The sequence below is a fragment of the Dermatophagoides pteronyssinus genome, unplaced genomic scaffold, assembly GCF_027571235.1.
Source record: "Dermatophagoides pteronyssinus isolate colony J.1.1.1.1 unplaced genomic scaffold, Derpt_VIB-CSIC_2022.12 sq0023, whole genome shotgun sequence".
Taxonomy (NCBI): Eukaryota; Metazoa; Arthropoda; class Arachnida; order Sarcoptiformes; family Pyroglyphidae; genus Dermatophagoides; species Dermatophagoides pteronyssinus.
In genome coordinates, this window is record NW_027461547.1 from 277159 (window position 1) to 299175 (window position 22017).

Consider the following 22017-nt stretch of genomic DNA (forward strand, 5'->3'; position numbering starts at 1 on the left):
GCCATGTCATTTATGAATGATGAAAAATGATGTCTGCATTGTTTTTATTCGATTCGATGTGCGTTCGTGTATAAGATGTGATATAATCGTCGAGCCAAGCGGTGAATTCTTTATTTCAATTATGGTTATTGTTATTAACGATAACAAAAAAATCCATTACTGATTTCGATTAAGTGATAATTATCATTCGGATCAATCCGTTGATATCAATTTATGTTAAATTGTTGATGTTTATTTATGGCAGATAGAAAAAACAAACATGTCAACAAGTGAAATTTTGCAACAATTGGAAACATGTGCCCAGATTCTAATGGTAATTTTATTGATGTGTATTTTTAATAATCTTAATCTTGATTACAATTCTTTTCATTGAAAAGGCACCTCCAAACAACATTAGTGCCACTGATCGAACAAAAGCTGAAGAGGTATTCCTAAATTTTCAAAAAACCAAAGCTCCATTCAAACTATGTCGAGAAATGATGGAAATAACACAGAATCAATTTGTATTGTTTCAAATTGGTGCTTGCCTTAAATGTGCCATCATTCGTGAATGGTCATTGTTGGGTGTTGAACAATCAAGTGCCTTGTTTAATTATCTTTTCGATTTTGTAAATCGACGACCATTAGACCAGTATGTTGTCGAAGAAATGATGTTGGTCAATGCCATCATACTTAAACGAATAGACATTGAAGAATTATCAAAAGATCAAAGTGAAACATCAAAAACAATGATTGCATCGCTTTTCATTATAATCAAAAATCCTGCAGCATCCGTTCAAATGAGAATTAATGCTTGTACGGCTATCATTCGTATTCTTAGTGAATATTCTACATTAAGTTATAATTCGGATTATGGTCTATCCTGGTATTCACATCTGAATGCCAAACGATCATTTGAGAAACGTAATTTAAAAGATATATTCTCTGGCGCCATTGAAGTTTTATATGGGCAGATAAAAATGCCTGAAGAAATACGAAGATCAAATGATAATATAAAATTGAGTGCTAAATTAATTCGTATTTGTGAAATGGTACTCACCTGGAACATGGAATCATTCTCATTTATAACTGGTTATTTCATTAAAGCACGTGATCGTATCGAAAGTCAAATGTTTAATCCACCAAATGATTGGTTCAAATTTATTATTGATGGCAATCTGATTTCATTTTTCTTTGAAATGTATCTCAGTTTTCGATCGATTGATCCGAATCTATTACACAGCTCATTAACTTGTTTAACACAATTGAGTACAATGGTTTGCATTCGTCATGAAATGTCATTACGAGTAAAATTCTCTGAAACATTCATGCAGAATACAATTTCGTTGTGTAATATGATCATGGATGTCATATCACTTCATGAAGTACAGTTTCTGTCCAATATGTTCAATTCAATCTGTATTTATCTTCGTAGCCATGTGGTCATTGATGAATGTAATCCAACACTGACTAAACAATTCATCGATACAATGATTAAATTTACTTGTAAAGTCCTACTCGAATCGGTAAAGATTAAAACACGTTTCGATGAAGATGATTTTGATAAATGTAATCAATCAATTGAATATCTAATGAATTCAGTGATGATCATCGTCAAACTTACCCATTACGACCGTCGTATGCACGAAGAAGTACATGGACCATCGCTTAATCAAAATGAACAAATCACTCTGCAGGAATTATGTTTATGGACCAAACCATTGTTTGAAACATATTTACGTGTACATCTCAGTGAACCCGAAGGTCTACTTCCATTGGCATGTTTTAAAGATGATGATGAAATTCAAGAATTCGAAGAAGATGATATTGGTAAATTTCGTGAACAAATGATTGCCATTGGTTCAATTGGTCAGGTTGATCTTCGTAGTACGATAGACACGATCACACAGTTGATGATTATGAAACTGCAACAATTTGAAGCCTGTATTACGGCAATGAACATGAAAGCTGAAGATAAAATGTTACAATGGATGCGAATTTCCGAAGATATTCATTGGATTTTGATGATATCCACTTATATATTCACATCATATGCTGAAAATGATATTCCTACCGAAGTAGTTGACCTATCTATTAAGGCTAGTGCTGATATACAAGCTACAATGGCAGCATTACAGAATGGTGATTTTACTCGTCCTAATATTGATCCAGTTGTACGTTATTTTATCGTCATACTTAAATTAGTACAAATGGAAAAACAGTTACTGGAAAATAATATGATTCAATGGGTATCACCTCAAGTGTCATATACTTTGACATATTTTGTATCTCGTTTTCTGCACATCTATCTCGTACCACCCGAATATGAAAGTGATCAAAGTGTCATGAGTCTGTCGCTCAATTCGTGTTTCGGTGCCGATTCTCCAAATGTAAAAAATTTGATAAATTTTTTTCTCGATCATATGGAAACAAAATTCTTAACCATGAGCAGCGAGACACAAGTGTTAGAATTATCTAGCGAAGGTTTGCGTGTATTCTGTGAATTTCGTGATCGTATTAAACTGTTGCATGAATGTGCAAGTTTACATCGTTTATTGCAACGTTTTCCGATTGATCCAAATTTTCGTAAACTAAACAGTGCAGTTCGCCGTGATATGTACAATGTATTCATCATTGTATTTGCTCAAAACCAAGATGTAGTCATTGATCCGTTGATAAATTTGTATCAAACATTTCGTGAACATTTACGTGCTGGACAGCGAGAATTGATTCAGGAAGAATTTCTTATTATTGTTGATTTTACAATGGGCATATCATCTGGAACAACTTCAAATACATTCAATCATGTATGGCGAAAATTTCTACTACCATTCTATAACGAATTGCCCGAAGTGTTAAGAGTGATGCACAAGTGTAGCATTGTTGTTCAAGCTATTTTAGAACTATTATTTCATTTATCAACATGTTTTTCTATTTATTTCAAAGAAGAAGATAGTCTTGCATTCTATAAAACGGCCGTTGCCATATTTACTGAATATGCTTTGCATACAAAAGATACATTTTCATTAGATGCAACACGTTTAGAAGAAATGCAAGCAGAATTCATTTCGATTCTTAAATTTTTGAATGATCTCTCCAATCAGGATATATTTTTATTTTTTACCAATCCATCATTAACATCATCATTAAATCAGACCATTGGTCAAGTTGTTATTACATCATTAAATATAATCATGCCATTGATGAATGATCAACTGTTGGAGAATCAACGACTTTGTGCCTTGTATTATAAATTATTAGAATTCATATCGCAAGATACGGATCGTTTTAAAGGATTTCCGATCAAATTATTTGAAAGTTATTTAAAATGTGTGGAATATGCTTTCAGAGCTAACAAGTAAGTGTTTATTTTTCTCTCATTTTTAAAATTTTGATTCTGAATATATTCCTAATTTGATTCCAAACTTGTATCAATTGTGTGAATACGTGACTTTTTTAAAAAATCCAAGAAAAAATGACAAACATCAGAAGGTTCTTGTACAATATTTTAAAATTTATATCGAGAAAAAAGATCTATTTATTAGATAAATTGTTGCTAAGCTATTCAATGATGAAGTACGTTTAGGATTATCATCAAAAAGTGTGTGCATATAAGAGAAAAAAACGTTTGACGATGATTTATTGATTGAAATGAATCAGTTTTATAATAATTTATTATTAGATAGATTTTTATCTAACAAACTTGATTTTTTTTTCTTCAAAATTCAGTTTGATCATCTTTTCTCCAATCATTTGTTTTTTTATTTATTTATATCTTATGTTAATGTAATATAAATAATTTCACAATAAAGTTTGTCATAGATTAAAATATTTTAGTGTTTTTTTTCACACAAACAAACAGAGGTTAAATATAAATGTCTTATTTTCGTCGGCAAGAGACAAATGAATATCGAATTCCAAAAGAAAAATCATTTTTCTTTCACTTTAGATACGACAGGCATCAAAATTTTGTTTTCTTATATTATATCCCCATTATGATTGGTGATGATTGTGAGAATGCATCACTCGAATCCAATCAATCATTATCATATAACATTGCTTGAATCTATATAATAAAAGCGGCTTATTTTTTCCGAACTGTTTTGGTTGACGTTTTAATTTTGCTGTTGTTGTTGTTGACATGTATAGTCTCGTTGGGTCTTTTTCATTTATTTTTTGCAGTTCATCAAAAGGATCAAAGAGAAAATGAACAAAAATATAAAAATGTTTGTCTGCTTTTTAAAAAATATCGATCAAAGTATGCTATTTTGTTCGTGCGTTTTTTTTTCTGTCCAATTAAAGTCTTGTTTGGTTTCACTCATGAATCGTTGATAATTGACAATTTGATTTTCTGATTATTTCTCTGGCAATTAAACTTTTCAAAATCATTTTTATCTAAATTATTCAAATGTGGAGAATGAATTTTTCTTTTTTGTCGAAAGCTAAAACCGAAATGCAATTTATTTACAGAGGTTATATTTGGTTGTGTAATTTTTAAATTTCAGGAAACAGAATGATGATTTAAAGATTTTCTCTGTTTCCTTATTTTTATATTTCGTTGTTTTTGTTGTTGTTGTTATTTGTTCAAATGATGAAAGAAAACGACAGAAAGTTATCTTTGTTGTTTCTGCTGATTCATTCATTCAAAAGTCACATGATTTAAAATATGAATAATTATTCTCAGAATCATCAATTTTTTTCAATCATAGTTGTGCTACTTGTTTTTATAATAGATTTTTTTAAAGCAAAATATTCTCATTTTCTCATTATTGCCATTTTGTTTATTTCAATCAATAGAATCTAGATCATTTGATGATGAAGAATGACAAAGATTGAATACTGTTTCATCGCAAAAAAAAATTATCCATAGCGGTAATAACCAGATTAAACTGGAAAAATATTTTCTTATTGTATTGATTCGATGATAGATTTATGTTTGCAAATGAATTTTTTCTATAGTTTCGATTTTATTTTTGGCTTGACTTAATTTTCACGTTCCTTTTTTCGAAAAACATTATAGATATAATTAGTGTGGATATATGTCTGCCAATGTTTTTCTCTATGTTTTCATGTCTGTCTGGTGATTGCGTGTATAATATTGAATTATAATTTGACAACAAATATCATTTTTTGTGTCACAAACATTAAATGAAGATATTCAAGGAAGCGCGAGAGATTTCTGATAATTTATTTTTTCTTTCTTCCTGTTTTTTACATTTAATCTTTTTCTGTATCAATTACCCATTTGAAAATTGGATTTTGACTTGTTTTTTTCGAAACCCTATGAAGTTTGTAATTTACACTTTAATTAAATTATGCAACAAGTGTAGAAAAAAACATTGTTAATTTTTTTTTGGCTATTGGAAATGTTAGTTTTATTTGATTCAATTCTGATCCAATCTGACGATCGAATGTTGATGGGGTGATTAGATGAAAGCGAAAAAATTGGCTAAAAATAGCATTTACATACATTCCAAATTCAATGTGTGTGTGTGTGTGTGTGTAAATAATTGTTGGTCAATTATAGATAGATGTGTTTACCTAATCTATGTGTCGATTGTGCTTGCGGGTAATCCTTGAAATTGTTGAAGATTTCATGTAAAGAAATTTTCGAAATGAATTTTTTTATTGGACTTTTTATTTTTGTCATTTCGCCGACAACTTTATTTATTTTATTATATCCAGTCTGACTAATAATAAAAAATTTTCTTTCTATTCAATCCACAACATTTTTTTTTATTTCGATGAATGATTAGAGAAAAAAAATTAATTCAAATCTATTATCAGTAGAAATTTGAGATGTAACCAGTTCCTGAACTTGATCATTCAATCTATCAATCATTGGTGTTTATAGGGAAAAAATCTCTTCAAATTTAATTCCATAATCTGTAATCGATGTATTTATGTCAATATCAATCGTTTGTTTCATGTCATTACATGATGATGATGATGATGATGAGTACTAATTTTTTTCATCATTGTTGTGTACACATGTATTCATTTCAAATGAAAATAAATGAATCGATTTTTCAATCAGGCATTGGTGTTTATTATCATTTTTGTTGATAGCTGTTGATAATTAATCTATCAAAATATTAGGAAGGAAAAAAATTGACATTGAATTATTTAATCTTTATAGATTAATCTAATGATAGTTGGAAATATTTTCGATTAACAGATAAATGAAATGAAATAATTTTTTTCGATTTATCATTAATTAAACTTTTTAATTTTTGTTCTTTTTCTTTTTTTTTATTAGTATCCCAAATGAAATCAAAGCAATTGGATTCAAAATATTGGTCCAGTTGGGATATCAAACGGCTGAATCATCGGAACCATCTGAAGAAATTTTGAAATTTTTACGACCTTTTTTTCAGATTATTATCGAATTTATATTTTGTGAATTGGTACGCAATAATGATCTGATATTAAGAGATGCTGTGGCCATGGCTTTATATTCTTTGGTTCGGTGTTTTCGACAATCATATCAGGACATTATAAGAGAATTGATGCGATTCATCAATGATCCCCCTATTGAAGATCGAATCTGCAGAACATTATTTAGTATCGTTGAAGAGGTTGGCCTCAACAGTCGTTATAATGCAGCCAGATTGACATTCAAAAAACGATTTTCCGAATTCATTAATCAATTACATTCAATGTTAACGCTACGATAATATAATTTATATTTTGATATATTTTTTCCCCTCAAAAAAATTAACACCTACACAATGATACTATCCTTGTGTGAAATATTAATTGATGTTCTCAAAAAATACAGCTGTCACAAAATATGATACATACAATATAACTTACAATAAAGTATATTTTTTTTAAATAGACAACGATATCTAGACATATGGATTGAAGGTTTTTGGAAATTTCCGTAATTCAAAAGCAAAACCAAAAGCATTAATTAATAAATTTTTTTAAATGAATCTTAAAATTTTTAATTTTCAATAGTAATAATTATTAAAATAATAACGTTAATTTTTCTTTTTGCTTCCATATCCGAAAAAAATATTGATTGATTGAATTTTTTATCGATCACGTTCTATTATTGATCATCAACATAGCAGTTTCGTCATTCGATTTTTTTTCTTTTTTTGTCATCTCATCACGAATTTTTGTTTTGAAGTAATAATTTGAAAATATTCGTTTTTTTTCTATTTTTTATGAATGTGTGAAATAAATCGGGTAGCATTCAAAGGTTGAGTGATTGATCTCACTTGATGTCTGAGAAAAAAAAGAAGCATGGGCAAGTTTATCGTTGGAATACGTATCAAATGAATAGGGTTCAAGGTTCACTTGATTAATTTATCGAGTGATTGAAAAAAATCTATGAATTTCTTCATTAAAAAAGGGTACAATAGTTTTGCTCATTTTTTTTATAACGGAAATTATTTTTCTCTATTCTCAAACGTTTTTTTGAGCGGTGGTGGTGGTGTCATAGTGAAAAAATAATTGAATTATTATTCTCATAGTCATTCTGTATAGAATAATTTACAAACGACCTAGATTATTGTATCATAATGAATAAATTGAAAAAAAATAAAAAGATCATGTTTGAAACAAAATAAAACCTCTTTCTATATATCAGGGGTGGCCAAGCTCACCCTCCTCACCCTCGATTTTTGAATTATAGAAGTGTGGCTCGCGAGCCACATGCGGCTCGCGAGCCGCAGTTTGGCCAGCTCTGCTATATATATTAAAAATAAATCGATATTGGATGAGTGAGAGTCAATCAATCGAATTAGCAAAAGAAAAATCGGCCCACAAATCATTAATTCGTAAAAAAATTAACATTAATCATAGATTGATGAGATGAACATAAAAAAATAACATTATTTTTTTTTTGTTTTTGGGCGTTGTTTGGTAGGTGGTTTCGTGTTTTCATAATTATAGTATGACTTGATCAATTTCTAAATATGTAATAATCACATTGTCGAATCAAAAAAAAGAGAAAGAAAAAAATGGCGACGAAAAAACAATCGTTTGACAAGAACAATTGAATTTTCAAAAATGAAATGATAATAAGAATATGAATGAAAGATTACTAATGAATGAAGAGATTTCAAATCATATGTATGTTTGAGACGATGATGATAATGACAAGCAATTGGTGTGGATGGCCATTATATAAAAAACATTAAATTCTCATTGAAGATTTTCGAGATGATGATGAGGATTCATGATTGGCATTATTGGATATTGATGGTGATGTCGGTGATGATGATGAGGATGATTGGCAATGATGATCTTTAGCAGGCAGAATCATCATCATATTATCACCATCATTATTCAACAGGACCGTTTTTTCATTACCACCATTATTATCTGAATCATTATTATCGATGGATAAATGGGCTTCATCGGAAAGTTTCAATTTAGTTGTGCCATTAATATCATTATGATTTTGTCTATGATGATGATGATGATTATGATGGTGATTGTGGTTATCCTGTCCCGGAACATTGATGAGCAAATGCAATTTCTCACCATTCATGCACCCATTTATCATTAATTTGTTGTTACTGGTATTATTATGTCCAATATGGCCATTATGATTATTATGATGATGATGATGATTGACGATCAATACCTCATCGAATACGGTTCGTGGTTCATCGATGCCTAATTTAATGGTCGATGTACGTCGTCGTTGTATTCGTTGCATACGTATTATGTTCAACATTAATATCGCAGCAAATATGGGCGGTATACCGGCCAAACAAAATGCTAGTTTATAATTACCATATATTCCATATGCGTAAGCTATTATGGGTAATGGATAGAAAGAAAGAAAAAAATTGACATTCAAAAAGGTGAGCTTTCCTGTAATGCATTTAATAATATAATGAATGACAACAAAAAACTTACCGGCAATCGGTGGACCAGTTGTCAACGGAAGTGAACAGAAACATAGTAATAAACCAATGGCTTGATTAGCATATTCGGGTCCGACCAAATCGAAGGCAATCGGTCCAAGCAATGAAATGAATGTACCATCAAAAAGTCCTAGACCACAACAGATCAGTAGCAAAGGAAAATCACGGACAAACGGCAAACACATGGTCAAAACTCCGATTGAGGCGAATGCGATTTGTTGTAAACAAATTCGATTAATTTTCGATACATCGGCTAATGGTCCGGTAATCAAACGGCCAATCATGGAAGTGATACCAATGGACATTACCAATACTTCGCCTTGATAAGAGGAATTAATATCTCGAGCATGTTTGACAAGATGACAGAATGGTACAAAATAGCCAAACAATCCCATTGGTATGGAAATAACCCAATAAAGATAAAGATTATTTTTCCATAATGCATCATAGAAAAACATGTTGGCCAGATTTTTCTTAGCAGAACCATTTTGTTTCGATGGTCGTTTAATTCGTTCCTTAAATGATAATGAACAAAGTATCAAAGTGGCCATCAATATGGACAAATATTTGAAGGTAACTTGAATGCCAACGAGATCTAATAACCAACGTAACAAAATGGGCATTACAATGGAAAATGCTGAACTACCAGCGGTTACTAGGCCATTAACCAATCCAAGACGTCTAGTAAAATAATGTCCCAATATGGCTAATGATGGCCCATATACTAATGAAGCACCGATACCGAGAACTAGGCCATACGTAACATAAAGATAAATTAGATTGAGCGATACAGATGATGCATACATCCCAATAGTGGCCAATATACCACCAATAAAACATATCATTCGTATACCATAACGATCACTCAATACCGATGCAAATATTGAACAGAAGAAAATTAGACCAACATTAAAGGAACCAACACCAGCTAAAAGCAATTATTTGGAAAAAACATTGAAAAAAGAGAAATTGAAATTTGAAAAAAAATCTATTAAAAACATTTCATTTACTTTTTTTCGTAATTGAAATCAAAATATAAACATTCAATCTTTTGGTAAACAAAATTCCGAATTGATCGACATAAAAAAGTTGAATGACATACGCTCACCGATATACAAACACACACATATGTACGATAAAAATTATTTTCGTTGTCAGCAATTGAAGGATGATTGCTGAATCTGTCTCATGGCTAAAAATCGATATATTCTCCAATTCCGAATGAGAATTATTTTTTTCCCTTACAACTGTGTACATTGTAATGAGTGTGGGTAGAACCTATGTAGTATCTTTTGTTATATCGATATTTGTCTGAAAACATTTATAATTATATAATGCCAATCTTTTAGAATAACAGAAAATATAATTTTAGTGAATTTAAGAGACAAAAATGTTACAACGTCATGACTTGGAAAAAAAGACAAAAAAAACACCCACACACAAAAAACACAAATGTTATTCTTTAGTTTGATGTATTCTTAAGATAAATAAATCAAAATATTCATTCATGTCATTGTCTCCTTCCATTGTTTGCATAAAGAATAAAATAAAAACGGGCGAGAAGATCCAAGTTAGTCATTTTCTATCTTTCTGATTTTCCTGGAAAATTGTTTCTCGATTTCAAGTTAAAAAAAGTAACAAAGAAAATTGCCTGATATAACAAAAAATAATAATAAAATAAAATAACGATTTCCACACATTGAATAGCACGAACAAAAAGAATTCTTTTTTTTTTGTTTCGGTTTTATAATGAGAAACAAAAATTATGGTTAATATTCTATTCAGCAATATAAAAAAAATATGTATTCAATCCAACTGTATAGAAAAAGTCGGAATATTATATGAAAAAGCAGCAGAAAATATATTTTCAATTATTTGAAGTTCAAGTACACATTTGATATTTTCATTTTTTTTTTAATATATAAATCCATTATAACCATTTCACAATATTTTTTTTAATGACAACAGCAACAATGTTTTTTTTTGTCGTCAATTTGACTTTCTTTATTTCAAATTTTTCGTCGTCTGTGTATTATTTCCAGTTGAATATTTCAATACAAAAAAAAGACATTGAACAATATGAATGGAAAACAAAGCAAACATATCAAATTCCCATTCAATGTGTTATACATGAGATATATATAGATAAACAAAGGCATTCTACAATACACATGTGTATTAAGCTTCATCATCTTGTTTCTATGGGTGCATTTAATGCATTAGATTGGTTAGCAACAGCCAACATGTACATACACATCATATAATGATGTAAAGAACCGATCATTGAATCAATCCAATATAGCAAAATACAACAACAAATAATAGTCTATATGATGATGATGATGATGATGATGATATAAAAAATATTGAATACATTCTCAAGTTTTCTTTCTTTTTCATGTTTGTTCATTGTTGTTGCTGTTGTTGTTATTATTGGAATATATACATCCATCATAGTGAACAAAAATGTTCACTATCTATTAATGTGGCCAATAATTATTATTAAATAAATAAATAATATTGGTCCATTATTGATGAATCAATATAAATTACATCGTAACATACACAAGCATACACACATACAAGATATCTTCTTAAAAATTCACTGTCCTTCAAATATTCTCATCATCATCTTCATCATATATGGATAGTAACAAATGACAACTGATTATTTGGATTTGAAAACAAATCGAATCGAAAATAAAATTCACTTAGATAGATAAACTATAGAGATAGAGTGAGGAGTAAAGCCTATTTATTTTTCATATATATTCTTTCCGTATTTGTTATAGCTGTACAATTCTGGTTTGATCAAAATCTCAAGTAATGTAGGTGTATGTCTGTTTAATGATTTTTCTACGGTCAATAATATTAGACCTAATAGCAAAATAGCTTATAAAACTACCAAACTAATCGAAATTTAATGTTATTGTAATGTCAAGGATCGGTATTAAAAAAATATGATCGATACGAAATTCATTGGAATTTTGTCGAGTTTTATTTCGTCATCATTTGTTTTAGAAATTTATTTTGCCAATTCAGGCAAATGATTAGGTAATATGCTTTCGGCAAAAAAATGAAAAAAGATAGCAAAAACATACCGATTAATGATTGTACGACTGCATCCAATTTTGTTGTAGTCGTCATATTATTAGCCACAATAGAAACATTGTTTGATGTCATCATATGATATTCATTCTCTTGGCTATTATCATTGCTGAAACCCAATGCTGTGATATCTGTTTTAGATAATTCGGTAAGATGGGCATAGAATACGCCGAAATTATTAACCACACCAAATACAACACCATTGATTGTTGCAGATGCTATTACAACAAGAATCATATGTAGAATTTGCCATATGGAACAATCACCACTCATCGTACATGATGTTGATGATGATGGTGTTGGTGGTGGCGAACAACATGATGTTGATGATGATGAGGAAGACGAATGTGATGATGATGATGATGTTGATGATGAATGGTTGTTACTTGTTGTAGGAATTTTCGAAACATTTGATCCATGTCGATTTCGACCAATATATTGATCTTCAGCATAATTTGTGCCATCTGATAAAAGGATAGCCGCATTATTAACAGCTAAATTGTTCTTAATGATTGATGGTGAATTATCAATATTATTTATATGGCTATTATATGATGGTGGTGGTGATGATGATGATGAAAATGAAAGCTGATTCTGTTCATTTTCACAAATAGATCGATTATCATCATCCGAAACACATGGATTAGATGATGGTCCACCGACAATATTATCATTAATGATTAGATCATCATTATTATTGAATGGTAAATTTCGTTCCAATAAATTTATATTCAATTTCATTCTATCATTTTCATTATTTTCCTTTTCATCACCTTTAGATCTGGTCATTATCGAATGTTGATCATCATTATCAGCATTATTATTATTACAGCCACCACCACCGCCGCTATTAACATTTTCATAACAATTAACAATATTATTTGTCATTCTTTATATTTTATTTTATTTTTGTTGTTGTTCAATTCTTTTAAGGTAAACTTAAATTTTGTGAATAAAAGATGATTTTTTTGAAAAACGAGGATGAGACCTTGAATTAAAAATAAATGAAAAGAGAAAAAAGAAATTGGAGAAATTAAAATAAAAATGAAATAATAATATTGATATGATAGTCTCGATAAAATGAAATGATGATCAAATGTCTAAATATTTCAGACACAAGAGAAACAAACAAACAAAATTGATATGATGATGATCGAAAAAAATGGAATGGGCATGCCATATATTTTAAACCAGAAAATAGTAAGAAAAAGAGAAACCTGAATTTCTATTTTTTCTATTCGTTGTTGTCGATTTACATAGCATTGCAAAAAATCAGGAATTCATTCATTCATTTTTTTTTGTAAAACACATAGAGTCCAGATTCAAAAAATCGATGCATTTCAAGTGGTTTTAAAAAAATTAACAAAAAATAGTGTCAAGGGTAAATCTTTTTCTTGAAGACATCGATTTCGGTTTTTGTTTGTGTGTGTATGTAACCAGATCCACAATGATTGAAGAAATGAGATGAGATTTTAGAAAAAGCTACATAAACTAATCGGATAGATTTGGTTGGTCCGATCAAATTTATGATGACATTGAATTGAATTGAATGAACATTATTATATTCAAATATGTTGACCATTTCTATTCGTACATTTTCATTCGCAAACACAATAATAATTCTGCGAGAAACAAAAAAAAACTGACTTTGTTTTTTTAAATGAAGAAATAATTATGAAGATAACCAGAATCGAATAACCTTGAAAATTAAGCTTTACTTTTGGGTTTCAAATTTAGGAAAAGGTCATTTACAATATAACAAGGAAAAACTAATATCTATTATGAACAAACTATTCACTGATAAAACAATATTTCTTTGTTTTAACAATTTATAACCGCGTTGCTATTCATGTAAGAGTTTTATTACGTTAAATAAATCGATAGAGATCTTCGATCAAATCAAATCAATATCGAAAAATTATGCAAACACACATCATGCATTAATGTGGTGGTGATGGTATACTACTTACTTATTAATGGAAAAAATTTTCTCTATTTTATTTGTTCAATTTTTGTTGCTGGGTTATTATGTTGAATGAGATGATGGCAGTAAATGTATGATGAAAAAAAAACAAAATCAATTAATCAATCAAATCGACCAAAATAAAAATGGATATTTTTTCAGGATACAATTGAAAATAATAATGAGAAACTTGTCGGAATGTTATTTTATTCTTATTTTTTAGGGAAAAACATCTAATGCTCAAAATAATGAAGATGAAGAAAAAAATTATTCGAAATCATAATGTTAACACATTAGAATAATAGACTGTGAAATCACCAAACAAACAGAAAAAACAATCATCTAACATCAAAAATGAATCTAGAGAAAAGGAAAAAAAACTACAAGTAACTAACCAAAGAAAAAACAAGAACTAAAAAATAACAAAAATTGTTGCAGTTTAAATATCTCTATATATAATAATCCGAACGAAACACAAACACACAGCAATCGACCAATCAACCGATCATCATCATCATTATCATTCATAACGATCAACCATCATGAAGAGAAAAAAATTTATCCAGAAAACGAAGAAAATGTATGTATAGGAACCATCACAACAACAACAACCACCAGATACACACTATGCATAATGCATTCACTAAAAAAACTACATCACACTTAAAAAATATACACACACCGCTACATTCAAAGATTTTGATCATCATCATCATCATCATCAAAAAATCAAATCAAATTATCAATACCATTCCCATTTGTTCATTCAATCATTCATTCAATGTATCGAATGAATGAATAAATAAAGAACAGTGTTTTTATTTCTTCATCTTCATCGTCGTCGTCTTCGAATGATGGTGATGAATCCAAAGATAAAAATTCGCAATCAAAAAAAACCAAAGAAATGTTCTTTCTCCTTCTTCTTCTTTCTATCGAAGATAAAGATAATGATGATGATGAAGATGAAGAAGAAGGTAGTGGAAAGAATGTGTGTGATGTTCGTCTGCATTATAACAGTCATACTAGAAAACATACTGTCATCGTATGAATTTTATTGTACAAAATAAAAATTCATTGAATACAGAATGCAATCAAATACTATACTGACAAATTAATGCGTCTCGTTGGAACATTTTCTTTTAAAAAACAAAATTTTAAGAAAAATTCGACGGTATATTCTGATTAATCAAAAAATAAAAATTCAAAATTAATCAGTTTAATTGATAATTTTCTTTTCAGTTTTTGTTGAAACAAAAAAGAAAAGAAAATTATTTAATCGCAAACAAAAATGATAATCAAAAAAAAAAATGAAAAAAATTGATCATTATCAAATCAAGTGAATAAAAATATCTGTTATATTTCACAACGTTCACGAGTACAAAATAAAAAACAAAAAACATTGATTAATTATAAATTAACCTAATCCATAGAACAGGAAAGAACCGAGCCAAACCAAATTAATCCACAATTTTTAAATCACTAACTTTAAACTTAAAAAAAAATCTCGATTAAGATTAGCATCATATTTCTTGTGAGTACAAAGTTTCAACTACATTAATATGGCTTCATTAAATGATAGAAATCTATCTTTAAATAAGTGTGTTTGACTTTCGTATATAAATATGGAAACAAACAAACAAACAAATCTTTTTTTTAATTCAAACATTTCGACCATATAAATGAAAATAGAAAAAAAACTTGCCCACTTGATGATGATGACAATCTAAAATCAAAGTTTAATGTCCTTCAAATTTTTTTTCTTTTGATTGAATCCATTGATGATCTTTATTTTCGGTAAATTTGTAATGTTAAATGCATAATATCATCATCATCATTATTGATGGAAATAAAATTAAAATGAAAAAAAATTCAGATAGGCAAATGAGATGAATGACAAACTGTTTTGACATTTTTTTTGAAATGCTTACCCAGATGATAATAATGATGAATGTAGAAAACAAACAAACATCAACAACACTATGAAAAGGTGATTGAACTTGTCGGTAAATGAAAAAAAAACGAAAAGAATACCGAAAATATTGAATCTAAAATTAAAATTTTCTTCTTTTTTTTATGTCAGTCTGATGATTGACAAACAAATCGAAAAGAATCGATATGAAATATTGCACTCAGATATTATTTCAAAAATAAAACAAATAGCGAATCGAATCGTAGACAAAACAAAACAAAATTATTACTATGAATCCAAGTGTGGACAAAAAAAAATGAAATCAACAAAAAGTGACAATACATTTTGTTTTCATTTATATTGTAAAATTAATAATTGTGTGAATGGAAAATGTCAATATGGAAATTTGGCCAACCAATCAACAAACAATCATACAAAATATAAAAATCTATGACATTTCTTGTGTATAATTTCATATAATTTTTCCCCTCATTCTACACACGAAATGAATGGAATCAACAAAAACAGAAAGAAAATAAACAAAAATTAATTTGCCGTTAATTAATTTTTGTTTTTGTTTTTGTTTTCGGTTGTCATTCATTTCGACATTTAACAATTGACCGAATCTGAATGAAAATATTTTTCTGTTTTTATAAATTTTTTTCTTTTACTTTTTTTTGAAAATGTCAGATTAATTTTACCATTAAAAAAAACATTATTACAATCTATCAAGGAATCTTTGGAATTCAATTTAGGTTCAATATCAATTTTATTCAAAAAAATCAATCGATCAGAAAAAAATCAATTAAGAAATTAGATTTTTCATTTTGTAACCCATGATATTCATCGATCATCAACCGAGTAATTTTAAATTCCAATAAAAATATCAAAAAATTATCGGATTCAATTTTGACCAACCAAAAAAAAAAAATTAGCAAACTTTTTTTTCAATGTGAGAATGATGAAAAAAATCGATACAAAAATATACCGGAAACATGGATAAACAATTTCCTCATTAAGTTTGTTCTTTCGCACTTTCTCTAATTTATAAAATTGAAAAAATCGTTTCTTTTCGCATATATCCGATTCGATAAACTCTTCCATTTTTTTTCACTGGTTTCAATGAAAAAAAGAAAAAAAAATGCACACCCAAAACTCGAGTCAAAACAACCGACTAAGCAACAATCTATCAGACTATAGAAAAATAAATCAATGTAGAGAAAGAGCGAGGTGGGGGTATAATCATCATAGAATAGATTCGATACAAGACAGACAGACATAACAGAATTTTTTTTCATGGCCAGGTCAGTTCTATGGACCTGAAGAACAAACAACAGTGAGACAGACTGACAACAACAAGAGAGAGAGACAATTCAGTTTTTTTTTTTGGTAGATTCATGAGGAAGAAAAACATCATTGCGAATGCTCGGTTGCTAACCGTCGACAACAAAAAAAAAAAATGAGAGAAAAAATGAAATGAAATGAAAAAAAAAACTAAAATTTCTTGGTACACATACCAATAGGAAAATTAGAAGAAAAAAAACCAAAATAAAATCCAAATGCAATACAGAGGCACAAGCAGCACATACAACACATGTGCATGATAAAAAAAATTTTCTGGTTCGTTCTGGATATACTCTTAAAACACACTAGTCGATTGCATAGTACCAGAAAAAATGCCGTTGGATACAACATTTGCACACAAAAACACACACATCTCATCCAATCCGATAGAGAATGATTGAAAGAAACAACAAAAAAAAAAAAACAAAAATTGGAGGAAAAAAAATTCATCTAAAAAAATGAATGAACGGATGGATGGAAAAGGAAGATGATGTTGATGAGAAATGAAAAAAAGTTTTTTTTTCGAATGAAAAAATAATAGATTTGCGCAACTCTGATGGATTTTTTTTTGTAATTTTGACATCCTCACACCACCATTTGGTGGTTAGGGGGATCAACGATCAATAATTATTTAAAAATTAAAACAAAAGAAAAAAATTTTCCAAAATCATATACCTCAGGTATTGTTGGGTGAATGATTATATGAATGTTGTATTTAGTTGTGATGGTGATTGGGTAGCGATGATGATGGTGTTGGTTGTTGCTGTTGTTGTTGTCAATAAATGATATTTTTCTATCATTCAATCTTTGAATCCGGTTATCAGATAAACATTTTTGACATCGAAATGTTATTAATTTTTTTTCTTCAATTAGAAATTAATTAACAAAACGATTGGTTAATTTGAATGATAATTTGAAGAGAGAAAGAGAGCGTAAAAGATTTCTATAAACAAAATATTAAAAAAAAATTGTTATAATATGAATCGTTGCGTTTTTTTTTGCTATTCGAAAATTTTCAACAAAAAAAAATTCTGGTTTTATAAAACAACTAAATTATGTTGCTACAAACGACAATGATGAAGATGATCAATGTCTTCAGGAAAGTGAATGAAAAGATTTCTTTTTACGTGTCTTGAGATGTTTGTCGTCATCATCATCATACAGTATGTATGTGATTTTTTTTTGAAGTGAGAATTGAATGAATGAATTTTTATTTTCACACAAACCTTGAATATTTAACTGTAGTAGTTTTTTTCTTAATATTTATCTAATGAATTTGATGATTCTTCATCGTTACCACTGTTGTCGTTGTTGTTTTCGTCGTCTTCGTCGTGGTTGTTGTTATAGAAAATTGTCGAAAATTCAACATTGACATTGATCATTTTCATTTTAAAAAAATTGATGTTATTTGAATTTTTCGTTTTCATTAGAAATGATGAAGATGATGATGATGATGACAAAAAGAAAATTAACAATTCATTTATTCAATATGTATGGCACTTGTTTGTTTGTTTTTGTGTGTGTGTGTGTGTGATTTTGGTAATTATAAATATAATCATCATTTTCATTTTCTCTTTCGAAATTTTTTTTTCAACAAAATCAAGAATCTCAGCCTTTTTCTATTCTATTATCATATATAATCAATATCAATAATTAAAAAAAATAAATAAATTAAATCCAAGGATGTTTTTAGAATTTAAAGAAAAATGAATGAATGGCAAACACAGTTAGTTTGTTTTTTGTCCTAAACAAGGCGCAAGGTGTGTGTGTGTGTATGTCGTATCGTGGATGTTGATGATCAAACTATGATGAGTCTGTACCAAACCAAACGAACAATCCAATCCAATCCAATTCAATCCAACCAACAGTCAGTCAGTCAGGAAAAAATACAGATAGCGTATGGTTGTTTCGTTATTCAAAAATAACTAGATGATGATGATGATGATCACTACAAATTTTTTAAAATAAATTTTAAAGACAAAAAAAATAAAACAGCTAAAGAGGCTAAAATGAGTTGGTTGTTGAAGAATTTCTTAAGCCGTTGTTATTGTTTGATTCTAACACACAAACATTACAAACATACATACAGAATCCAAGTAGATTTTTATATGTTTTGATGTAGTAGAATAGGAATGAATGAATGAAAAAAATTTCGAAATCACGAAGGAAGAGAGAAAAAAATGATCAAGAATTTTTTCGTTTCTGTTTGCTTGCTTACGCAGACTTCGAATTGGGTAGAAGCAAGCAGAATTTTTTTGCTGGAGTGTTGAATTTTCTTTTCTTCAATATCAGTTATTGGTGTGCACATGTGTTGACTTTAACTATAATATCGATGAGGATGATGATGATAATGAAATAATTCTGATGCGCGCGTTTTTTTCCATTCGTTCTTCCATTCATTTATTATCATCGTGAATATTCGATAAGAGGGAGATATTATTTCCATCCACGCGGACATCATGAACATTCGAAAAAAATTTTTTTGTTCGAAAATTTTCTGCTGCCATCTGGTATTGAGTTGACAGAGTGCATTCTTCGAACCATGTGCATTTTGTTTTTGTTTATCAATTCTTCAGGCGGAATTTTTTATGATGATTTCGTTAAAATATTTCATTAAATCTAGTTTTTTATCGACAGATATTTTGGCCATACAATATCGTCATAGATCGATTCGTAGCCGATTAAAATCAAATGTAAGAAATACTGGACAACAGCGATCGACAATAATTAAATCACCAATCGATGATGAAAAATATCATGATCATGATTTTGATTATGATCATCCTAATCAACGACAGCCACGAAAATCATTAAAACAATTATTCAAAGATGATCATAATAATCGATTGTTAAGTAAGCAAAAAATCGAATCATTTGTTAATGCTCTATACGAAGAGGATCGAAATCATCAAAAGAAATCATCGAATCAAAAACGTAATTTTATTGAAAAACTTCATAAAAAATATGAAAATCATCAACAAGAAACAAATGAAACGAAAAAGAAAAAAGACATTATTCCTCTTCCATATGAAATTAATGAAGAAAATCGATTTGATATTATTAATGACATAGTAATGCCCTTGCATAGGATTTCATATGGTGAACAATTGAAACGAAAATTATACATGAATAAAGATGTACTTCGATCATTCGGATCGAAACTTCGTCATGTAAATCAATCGATTCTTCTAAGTAATAATGATATGCCATGCACATTGGAATCGGTAAGACCATCACCATTAACAGAACGTTATCGAAATAAAGATGAATTTAGTATTTGGCCCGGTATCGATGGTAATCCTAAAACAGTGGGATTTTTTCGTTGGACAACCATCAAAACATGATCGAGTAATTTGCGTCGAGCCTGATCATCTAATAATTACCAAACAAAGTCATATTGATTTAGCGAAAAAATTTCAACAATATCTTCGTGATGTTTCGCCATTAGATGTTTGTCAAAATTATGGTCTCGGTGGACATTGGCGTAGGGTTCATATTCGTTCGAATCGTAATGATGAACATATGTTAACAGCCATATTACATCCACAAAATCTTGATGATAATAGTCTTCAAGAAGAAATGGATAGAATACGAAATTATTTTGCTGATGATCCTCTAATATCATCATTGTATTTTCATGCAACTAGGCATACACGATCTACTCATACAAATGAACAATATCATCATTTAGCCGGTGATCGAACAATATCGGAACAATTATTTGATAAAAAATTTGTCATTTCTCCAAGTTCATTTTTTCAAGTGAATACATTGGGAGCTGAAATACTATATCGTGCCATTATGACCGAAATGAATCTGACAAAAAAGACTACAGTACTGGATCTTTGTTGTGGAACCGGTACATTAGCCATATTGTTAAGTGATCAGGTTAGACGTGTTATAGCTATTGATTCATCAGAATCAGCTATCGCTGATGCTAGAAAAAATGCTGAAATAAATGGTGCACGTAATATTGAATTTATCACCGGTACTGTCGAACAAGAACTTCCGCGATTATTGTCCGATTCATATCTGAAAAAACCTGTAGTAGCTATTGCTAATCCATCACGTCGTGCATTACATCCACATGTTATTCGAACATTACGACAAATGTCATTTATCAATCGTTTAGTATATGTTTCCTGTAAACCACAAGGTGATGCTCTGAGAAATTTTGTTCAGCTTTGTTCATCAACAACAACTAATTATGATAATAATGAATCACCATTCATACCTATAAATGCAATACCTGTTGATCTATTTCCACACACTGAACATTGTGAATTAATTGTAACATTCGAACGTTTTTGATATTATTTAATTTTTCATAATAAAGATTTTCATATTTTGATTAAAATTTTATTGAATTGAATTTATTTTTTTGTAAAATTATGTTCAATTCTTTTTTTCTTTTAATTTTAAATTTTTTTTCTATATTATAAGATTTGTATAACCACTAAGTTTCAGCTTACGACCATATCACGTTGAGAACACCGGTTCTCGTCTGATCACCGAAGTTAAGCAACGTCGAGCCGAGTCAGTACTTGGGAGGGTGACCACTTGGGAACACTCGGTGTCGTAAGCTTCCCTTTTTTTTTCTTTTTTTTTCATTTGATTTAGCAATTATTTTCGATAAAATGACAGGAAATTCATTTTTGTTTCAATGTCGATTCGATTCCGAAAGAGGGCGCAGCAAATGTCTTCAAAAGAAAAAACTATATAGAATTTATTGATAGAATTTGGTTTTTTTAATTTTCAATTTTCAATACTGTATGTAACTCAGGCAAGAATTTTCAAGAATTCAACAATTTTTGTGGATTATAATA

General features: G+C 29.2%; 3 protein-coding genes and 1 non-coding gene across 6 annotated transcripts; 3 read left to right on the plus strand and 1 right to left on the minus strand.

The window, feature by feature from the left end:
- The first annotated feature begins 87 nt into the window (after positions 1 to 87).
- On the plus strand, positions 88 to 6987 carry LOC113792120 (exportin-4-like). Its single transcript, XM_027342015.2, has 3 exons — positions 88 to 313; positions 378 to 3337; positions 6239 to 6987. Exons 1-3 carry the CDS (start codon positions 260 to 262, stop codon positions 6654 to 6656), a joined length of 3432 nt encoding a protein of 1143 aa, XP_027197816.2. The 5' UTR covers positions 88 to 259; the 3' UTR covers positions 6657 to 6987.
- On the minus strand, positions 6892 to 18639 carry LOC113791787 (uncharacterized). Of its 3 annotated transcripts, XM_075823112.1 has the most exons (6): positions 18418 to 18639; positions 17867 to 18134; positions 13946 to 13993; positions 11969 to 12963; positions 8860 to 9795; positions 6892 to 8754 (listed from the first exon to the last, which is right to left on the minus strand). In XM_075823112.1, exons 4-6 carry the CDS (start codon positions 12861 to 12863, stop codon positions 8129 to 8131), a joined length of 2457 nt encoding a protein of 818 aa, XP_075679227.1. In that variant the 5' UTR covers positions 12864 to 12963; positions 13946 to 13993; positions 17867 to 18134; positions 18418 to 18639; the 3' UTR covers positions 6892 to 8128. The 3 variants fall into 3 exon arrangements, with proteins under 3 accessions (XP_075679227.1, XP_075679226.1, XP_075679228.1); XM_075823111.1 differs by lacking the exon at positions 13946 to 13993; XM_075823113.1 differs by lacking the exons at positions 13946 to 13993; positions 17867 to 18134.
- Positions 18640 to 19614: 975 nt separating this feature from the next.
- Positions 19615 to 21548, plus strand: LOC113791903 (tRNA (uracil-5-)-methyltransferase homolog B-like). Its single transcript, XM_027341754.2, is given in 2 exon segments — positions 19615 to 20505; positions 20507 to 21548. Coding segments are annotated over 2 exon segments (1722 nt in total). The 5' UTR covers positions 19615 to 19779; the 3' UTR covers positions 21503 to 21548.
- Positions 21549 to 21657: 109 nt separating this feature from the next.
- On the plus strand, positions 21658 to 21776 carry LOC113792155 (5S ribosomal RNA). The gene has a single exon (XR_003474794.1). It is a non-coding gene; the product is annotated as a 5S ribosomal RNA (ribosomal RNA).
- Positions 21777 to 22017: the final 241 nt, after the last annotated feature.